The following is an 8,531-nucleotide window of genomic DNA, read 5'->3' as shown; positions in this document are numbered from 1 at the left end:
GGTGAGTGCCCCCCAAGCATTACCCTTCTCTGAATACTCATTATCATACAGACTCAGTCATGTGTGAGCTGCAGAGTTAACTGCTGCCAAAGATCTCAAAGTGGTGCTGGGCTTGCCATCTGTGTGTTTGACACAGAAAAGACCAACAGAGGTCCTAACCTACCATAGCCAGTAGGCTAAAGGCGACTGAGCCATTCCCTTCCTTAATGAGCCTTACTACAAATTGGAGTCCTTGTAAGATGGTATCCCAAAAGAAAATGGATTTTGAATTTATAAATTTATAATTTTCAAAGCCAATAGAATTGTATATAACTACTGAATTAAATTTATCATGCCCAATAGAATGAAAGATTAACTAACTGTGGTAGCTACTTTTGTTGCCAGGGTCTCCACTGTGCCAGCTATAGTAAGCAATTATGAAATGGCAATCCCAGAAACAGTAGCAGCGGAGGCCATCACTGCTATAACAACAACGGCAGCAGCGATGTCAAATTCTCTTCTGGAGCATGTGGGCATCCACTGGCATGGCTACAACTCCAGGAACACGAACCGCCAAGGCCCATTTTTCTTGATCCCAGCACAACTTAAGCTGACAGCTCTGCAAAAGAACAACTAAGAACCATAAAGGAAAAACAGGCAGTTCACAAGGAGCAGAACTAATGGTCTCATAATGGCTACATTTAGGCTCATAAATTTTGAGGTATCTTCAAAGGGGGCTAAATGAATTTCAGGATATAATAAATGTTGCACAGAAACACTCCTGAAAAGTAGGTACTACCAGTTTACTTTTTTAATAAAATATTTTGAAAGAAAGAAAGGAAAAAGAAGATGAGAAGGAGGTGGCAGCAGCAGCAGCCTGGTGTGGTGGTGCACACCTTTAATCCCAGCACTGGGCAGATCTCTGAGTTCAAGGCCAGTCTGGTCTAGCAAAGGAAATTCCAGGACAGCCAAAGCTACACTATCTCAGAAAAAAACACAACGAAAGAGTAAGTCAAAAGGCTTGGTGAACTTGCTGGTTTCTCCTAAATTTCTGCAGAATTTTAGCTGATGAAGAATTAGGATGCACATTTTTTTTTTTTTGGAGGGGATTGTTTTTGTTTTTTGAGACAGGGTTTCTTTGTGTAGGCCAGCTGTCCTGGAACTCACTCTGTAGACCAGGCTGGCCTCAAACTCAGAGAGATCCACCTGCCTCTGCCTCCAGAGTGCTGGGATTAAAAGCGTGCACCACCATTGCCCTTGGCTAAGATGGACATTGAATCTTCTGATAGTTTCTCAAAACTTCTCCCAGGGATCCACCCATATGCTCTGAGATGAGGAGTCCCACCTCAAAGGGTAGAGGGTGCCTCAGTGTGGTCACCAAGGGCAGAATGTCTGGGGGCAGGTGGAGGTCACCTGGGAGAAGCAAGTAAAGACCATAGACTTTAGGAATGCTGGGTAGGGTTAGGTGGGAATAGACTTGCTGTCTGACCTAGTCCAGGGATCAGCTTGCTTCTCTTGTTCATTGGATGCCTGCCCCCATTCCCTATGGACACAGAGCCGATATGTGGATTAAGATGCTGGATTGTCTCCTGAGAACTGTCAATGCTGAGAGGTTAGCCACTACATGTCCATGGGCACAGCTGTCCTGGCCCTTCAGTCAGGCTGAAGTACCCACAAGTGACTGGAAGTCCAGCTTCTCTTCCATTAACACTGTTACCGGCCAAGGCTTCTGTCCAAGAAACGCAATCAGAAAACTGAAATTTCTATTCTCCTAGATCAGGAGTGTGGCCCAGTGGTAAAAGGATTGCCTAGCATGCGATCAGGGTCAAGACTAAACTAGACCAAAGAAAACACAAATTTCATTGCCAGGCTTCTGACTTTCCTGGTACATAGCTATGTGAGCTCCTCTAACAGGCATATATGTGTACACAGTTTCTCATTTCTTCTTCAAACCCTAACAAGCAGCTGCCTGTCATATTTGGGGAGTGAGAGGTCTATCCGTGGAGGAGGTGGGTCATGCCACCCTGGCCAGGCCAGTCGGCTCCTAGCTCCACCTCTGCCCCGCCTGCCAGCCCAGCCATAAAAATCTGAGCCCGTCTCTTGCTGCAGGAATACACTGGTGTCGGCAGCATGAAGCTGAGTTTCAGTGGCCTGAGGGCCCTGGTCACAGGGGCAGGGAAAGGTGAGTGTGTACAGGTTGGGGAGAGGAAGGGGTCCCATCGCAACATGGAATAGGGGCCCTTGTCACAACTCAGCCCTCCAGATCTGACCTGCACTGGTTAGGACTCTGACCCATTTATGTTACCTGGCTGGAGACGTACCAAGACAGAATGACAACCCCATCCTGGCCATCACAATACCCATGATGGGTGAACTTAGTTTGGCTTCAGGATAGCTCCTAGATCCAAACTGGGCGGAAAGCACCAGGGTCAGCCTTCGCTGGAGCTTATTAGGAGCCAGCTGCCCTCCGGGGTTTTACTTTCACCTGTGATCCTATCCCTTTCTGTGACCAGGCCTATAGGGCCCTAATCCCTCCATATTCCCTCTTTGTAGGGATTGGGCGTGACACTGTTAAAGCCCTGCATGCCTCAGGAGCCAAAGTGGTGGCCGTGACACGTACCAACGCAGACCTGGTCAGCCTCGCCAAAGAGGTGAGGTGCAGAGTCCTGCCTCGCCTGGGCCTGCTCCCCACCCTCAGGGATCCATCAGAAGCTGGCTGGGACAATGCCTCAGGCCACCAACCGATGTCTCCCACAGTGTCCAGGGATAGAGCCTGTGTGCGTGGACCTGGGTGACTGGGAGGCCACAGAGAAGGCACTGGGCGGTATCGGCCCCGTGGACCTGCTGGTGAACAATGCAGCAATAGTTATAGCACAGCCTTTCCTGGAGGCCACCAAGGAGGCCTTCGACAGGTGGGCACTTGGGGAGAGTGGGCAGGCTGGGGGGGGAGGGTTACTGAAGATGGGTGGTGCAGGACACCATTGTTCCTCTCCTGCTAGGTCCTTCCATGTGAATCTTCGCTCTGTGTTGCAAGTATCCCAGGTGAGATGGTAGGAGGGCTGTGGCCCAGAGATGAATCCCTGGGGAGGGTGGGGCAGGGCAAGGCAGGTTGAGCTACCCCCAACTCTTTCTTCCAGATGGTAGCCAAGGGCATGATTGACCGTGGAGTGGCAGGATCCATTGTCAATGTCTCCAGCATAGTGGCCTATGTCACCTTCCCTGGCCTGGCCAACTACTGTGAGTGCACCCTCCATTGTGGTGGGACCAGGAGTAGGTTCTGGGTGGGTCTCTCGGGAGGAGGACTGGATAATTAAATTGTCCTCAGCATACACACACATCCACAGGCTCCACCAAGGGCGCAATGACTATGCTGACCAAAGCCATGGCCATGGAACTGGGGCCACACAAGGTAGGCACAGGGGCATGGGTCCACACCTGAGGGACAGATGATGGGCACCTGGGGCAGGGCTGGGGGTTGGGGGTGAGGATGGGGTGAGGCTTGGGGATGCTCTGAGCAGTGGGGCCAGGGTTCAGCTGGACAGAGCAAGCAAGCTCATCAGGCTTGACCTGGGGCAAGTCCTGAGCTGTGTGGCTAGGGCTAGTTCACTGGCTGTGCCACCAGCTGTGGCTTCTGGCCCCAGATCCGGGTAAACTCTGTAAACCCTACTGTGGTGCTGACTGATATGGGCAAGAAAGTCACTGAAGACGCTGCTGAGTTTGCCAAGAAGCTCAAGGAGCGCCACCCACTGAGGAAGTTCGCAGGTCAGCTGGGGATGTGGGTGAGGGAATCAGTGTTGGCTCCCAGCAGCTGGGCAAGCAGAAGCCCTGACTGCTCTGCTCTCCTGCAGAGGTGGAGGACGTTGTCAACAGTATCCTCTTCCTGCTCAGCGACAGCAGTGCCTCTACCAGTGGCTCTGGCATCCTGGTGGACGCTGGTTACCTGGCCTCCTAGACTGCCCGGACGTGGTGGACCTCAGAGTGGCTTCCCTGGCTCCACCCTCGAGACGAAGCTTCTACCAATCTCACAACCTGGTCCCTACGCCACAGCCCTACCCTCAACACAGCTCCCAGCTCCCAATGTTATTGTCTGATCCCACAACCGCTCCATGCTCTGGACCTTGGGGTCTTTGTTCTCCTTATCTGCTTTGCTGGTCTCATTTTCCTAAATAAATGGGCCACAGTGTTCCCGAACCATTGCGCAAGACTCCTTGGGGGTGGCACACTGCAAGGCTGGATGCTGGCCCAGGTCCTGCTGCAGGCATTTCACCTCAAAGCATGGTATCTTCCAGAACCTACTGTGCCTTGTGACCAATGTGACCAAAGGATGGTTCTTCTGAAGAAAAAAGGGCTCTGTGTTGTCATGTGCCTTCTCATAGGTTCCTCACCTTCCCACTACTGAGTCTGGTGCCTCTTGTGTTCTGACCCCAACTCAGCAATCAGGGGAAGGGAGGGGAAGCAAGAAAGGGGAGATGTCCTGGACCAGGTCACTCCTAAACCTGTGTACTCTGTGCAGAAGGAGAGGAGCCATTGGGCAGGAACTAGAATCTCTCAGTCTTCTCTGGAATCCACTTCCCGGGCCTGCTCCATACTTAAGAGCTGACAAGGCTGCCCGAACAGAAGCTCTCACAGTCAGCCGGCTGGTCTATCACCCTAGCCAGAACTAGCACAGGAGCCCTGCAACTCAGGGCTCCTCAGGGTGTCTCAAGGGCCCTGGCAGGTCCTCTCATGTTTGTTGGCATTGGCTCTTGGCATCTGGTAGACTGTTGGGTTTGAAGGGGCCAACCTTTAGAACTGATACAGGGTCCCACTCAGGCAAGCGGCAGGGTAGAGGAGAATGGCTCAGGTAAGACCTTCTTTTTTTTTTTTTTCCGAGACAGGGTTTCTCTGTGTAGCTTTGCGCCTTTCCTGGAACTCACTTGGCAGCCCAGGCTGGCCTCGATCTCACAGAGATCCGCCTGGCTCTGCCTCCCGAGTGCTGGGATTAAAGGTGTGCGCCACCACCGCCCGGCCCAGGTAAGACCTTCTAAAGAGCACAGGACACAGGTTCTGAGAGTGCCTCTCTCCAGAGAGCAAGGCCTGAGCTGCAGCCATGTCCACCCAGGACCACAGAACAGTGAATGAGATTTGTGCATGTCCTGGAAAACTGAAAGCACTAATGAACTCTAAGCAGCTGTGTCTAGGGGTTGGGCAGGCTCGATGCTGTCTCCCTCTTGGATTCTGTCAGGCAGATGGCAGAATTCAAGGTTAGGAGCAGATGGCAGTATTCACAGACAGTCTTACAGTGGTGATGAGCAGGTCAAAGATTGGGGAGGCGGGCACTTGACTATGTACCTTTCAGCTGCTTTTCTTTCCTTTAAATTAAAAAAAAGTTATTATTTTATGTGCATGGGTTTTGCCTGCGTGTGTCTGTGCACCACATGTGTGCCCAGAGGCCAGAAGAGGGCGTGGGTTCCTCTAAAACAGATGTTTGTGAGTGGGCGGTCATGTGGGTGCTGGGAGTCAAACTGGAGTCCTTTGGAAGAGCGTGCCGTAGTTTTAACCACTGAGCCCCCTGCAGCTGATTTCAAATCTGAGTCAGCCCATGCATGCACCTCTTTCCCTGCTCCTGGCCAGTAGATCCTGAGAGCAGCAGCTTTAGTCTTCTGTACCATGACCCGAACAACAAAATGTTTTTATAGGAGACGCAGTGCACACTTGGACATTCATTAATCTATGACTGACTTGGAAAGTAATATTTGTCTGGCCAGTTCTCATGTACATCCCTGAGCCCAATCCTCTGTTCCTGTCTACTTTCTATAAAGGGCTAGTGACCTAATGCAAGCTGGGTGAGGTGATCTTGGGCTTTAGCTCCCATTGATGCTAACTTGGTTGGGACTTTATTGGTAACAGTTTTTGTTTTGTTTTGTTTTGTTTTGTTTTGTTTTCTGTGAGTATTACATATGAGCTACTGTGACCCACTCCAAAGCCTGGGGAAAGAACACATAAAACGTTTTTGGACATGGCTCTCAGGATCACGAATATCCGTAAAACGCCTGGCAAAGTTGCTGTATCTGGTTCTCATGGAAATTTTCTTGGCAGTGAAAACCATGCAGACCAAAGCTCGCTAAGCCGATTCCAAGCTCTGTAGTTGGATCAGTCTGGTGCAGTTTGAGCCGCTGCGTCCCTCGGTCACGCCCACTGCAGTTCAGCCAATCAACACGACAGAAGGAACTATTATTTTAATATCCTCGCCCTTTTCAAGACGCAGCCCACGCGATTGGCTCTCCTCGCCCCGCCCACGACTCCGGAACTCCAAGTCCTTCTTGCCTCCAGCAGGATCTGGCCCGGCCACCATGGACCTGGGGCTTGCAGGTCGGCGGGCGCTGGTGACCGGCGCGGGCAAAGGTGAGGCGGCAGGAGAGGGGCGCTGGCGGAGTCGGGCTGGTTTGAAAGGGGGTACCCGCACTAATCCTCGCTCGCCTCAGGCATCGGACGCAGCACTGTGCTGGCTCTGCAGGCGGCTGGTGCACATGTTGTGGCCGTGAGCCGGACACGAGCGGACCTTGACAGCCTGGTTAGCGAGGTAGGCACTGTGTCCAGAGGCGAGGAGACGGTCTCTAAGTGAGACGCTGCACCCCTTGACGCCCTTCACCCACAGCAAGCTTCTCACTGTAGGCCCGCCCCGCCTCTGGCCTTGGGTGTTGGGGTGGGAAGCCTCTGCACTCCTTCCTAGCTCCGAGGCTTGCGCATATGGTCGGGGGTCCATCAAGCCATCCTGGCTCCCTGAGTTTGGAAGAAACTGAAATGTCCGCTGAGGGAGCAATCCCAGGTCCAAGAATGCTGGGCGGAGAGGAAGTGGAGTGCCCGGAGGCGGGACTGTGTCTCTCAGCTCCTGGCTCCACAATTTGCTGCTGCGCCAGGAACCCCTGACCCTTCCAGTTGAAAGTCCCCTTCCAGGTCCAACTCTCCCAGACTAGCTACCTTTCCTCAGGAAGACGAGGCCAGCAGCACCACATTCTTGGAATACAGTTGCTTATTAACAGCTTTGCTTTGCCCCGATACACAGTGTCCTGGCGTGGAGCCTGTGTGTGTGGACCTGGCCGACTGGGAGGCCACAGAACAGGCCCTCAGCAGTGTGGGACCGGTGGACCTGCTGGTGAACAACGCTGCTGTGGCTCTGTTGCAGCCCTTCCTTGAGGTCACCAAGGAGGCCTGTGACACGTAAGCCCGCAGGGGTTGGAGAACCATCCCGGGCAGCAGCTGCAGTTCCTGCCCCTTACCGCGCTGACCGGGCTGTCCATTCATCACTAGGTCCTTCAACGTGAATCTTCGGGCTGTCATCCAGGTGTCTCAGGTGAGTTGCCCTCTCGGCTGGAGTAGGAGCTCTCAAGGCGAGTGCTCGTTCTGCTTCACATCCCTCAAAATTTCAGATTGTGGCCAGGGGCATGATAGCTCGGGGAGTCCCGGGGGCCATCGTCAATGTCTCCAGCCAGGCCTCCCAGCGTGCACTGACCAACCATAGTGTCTACTGTGAGTAAGGCCAGCAGTGTCCGGTCCCCGCCCCACCCCTCCCCGGCCTGCTCTTGGCCTCCACAGCAACCTCCTTCACAGGTTCCACCAAGGGTGCTCTGGACATGCTGACCAAGATGATGGCCCTAGAGCTTGGGCCCCACAAGGTGTGTTGGGCTGGGGCAACTCCTCCAATCAGTCCTCGCGGCCAGGGCACCCTCCCACGTTGTTTACCTTGCCGGCTTCTTTGCAGATCCGTGTGAACGCAGTCAACCCCACAGTAGTGATGACACCCATGGGCCGGACCAACTGGAGCGACCCCCACAAGGCCAAGGTTATGCTGGATCGCATCCCACTCGGCAAGTTTGCTGGTAAGTCAGGCGGGAGTCCAGACTGAAACAGTACCAGCAGGTCTAGTGCCTGCCTGGGCCTGGGGATCAAGCCTCCTTAATCTTTGCTCTTGACGTCCACCTGCTGCAGAGGTGGAGAATGTGGTGGACACCATCCTCTTCCTTCTGAGCAACCGCAGTAGCATGACCACTGGCTCCACCCTCCCGGTGGACGGGGGCTTCCTGGCCACCTGAGCCTCGGCACCGTCACTGTGCCCAGCCCCATGCTCCGAACATTGTGCTCTCCATCCCTCTAATAAACGTCTTTGTCCAGCCTGTGTGCTGACTCTCAGACAGGCAGAGATCTTTGTGCCACCTGTGATCCAAAGCATATATAGCCTGGTTCCCACACAGACTTTCAGGCCCGGCCAGCTCCCTGGCATGGGGTGGCATGGGCAAGAGTTTCGTCAGTTTGCCTAAAGATAGCCTGTCCAGAGGTTTCTGGAGTGGAGCTGTGGGTTGTCGGTAAGTACTGAACAAACAGCTCCCTATGATTCTGACGTGAATGCCAACTGACCTTGATTACAAGTCAGTGAATGTAACACCAAAAGACAGGCGGCAGACATCACCAATCTGCCAATGAGCTAAACACCTGGATTTCTAAAATGTGAACATTCCTCAACTTTCTGTGCTATTTACAACAACATAATGAGAGTCCTGGTGTATTTAATTTGC

The 8,531-nt window shown here is 53.1% G+C and overlaps 2 protein-coding genes across 2 annotated transcripts; both read left to right on the top strand.

Annotated features, from left to right (window-relative positions):
• The first annotated feature begins 2,027 nt into the window (after positions 1-2,027).
• LOC102911621 (carbonyl reductase [NADPH] 2) lies at positions 2,028-4,170 on the top strand. Its single transcript, XM_006987657.4, has 8 exons — positions 2,028-2,161; positions 2,533-2,630; positions 2,737-2,891; positions 2,979-3,021; positions 3,117-3,216; positions 3,324-3,388; positions 3,621-3,741; positions 3,828-4,170. Exons 1-8 carry the CDS (start codon positions 2,110-2,112, stop codon positions 3,929-3,931), a joined length of 738 nt encoding a protein of 245 aa, XP_006987719.3. The 5' UTR covers positions 2,028-2,109; the 3' UTR covers positions 3,932-4,170.
• A 686-nt stretch (positions 4,171-4,856) lies between these two features.
• Positions 4,857-8,148, top strand: Dcxr (dicarbonyl and L-xylulose reductase). The gene is made up of 8 exons (XM_006987658.4): positions 4,857-6,363; positions 6,444-6,541; positions 7,025-7,179; positions 7,270-7,312; positions 7,389-7,488; positions 7,570-7,634; positions 7,721-7,838; positions 7,948-8,148. Exons 1-8 carry the CDS (start codon positions 6,312-6,314, stop codon positions 8,049-8,051), a joined length of 735 nt encoding a protein of 244 aa, XP_006987720.1. The 5' UTR covers positions 4,857-6,311; the 3' UTR covers positions 8,052-8,148.
• The last annotated feature ends 383 nt before the right edge of the window (positions 8,149-8,531 follow it).

This window comes from Peromyscus maniculatus, chromosome 8, assembly GCF_049852395.1.
Source record: "Peromyscus maniculatus bairdii isolate BWxNUB_F1_BW_parent chromosome 8, HU_Pman_BW_mat_3.1, whole genome shotgun sequence".
NCBI lineage: Eukaryota > Metazoa > Chordata > Mammalia > Rodentia > Cricetidae > Peromyscus > Peromyscus maniculatus.
This window is presented reverse-complemented; position numbering and strand designations above follow the sequence as displayed.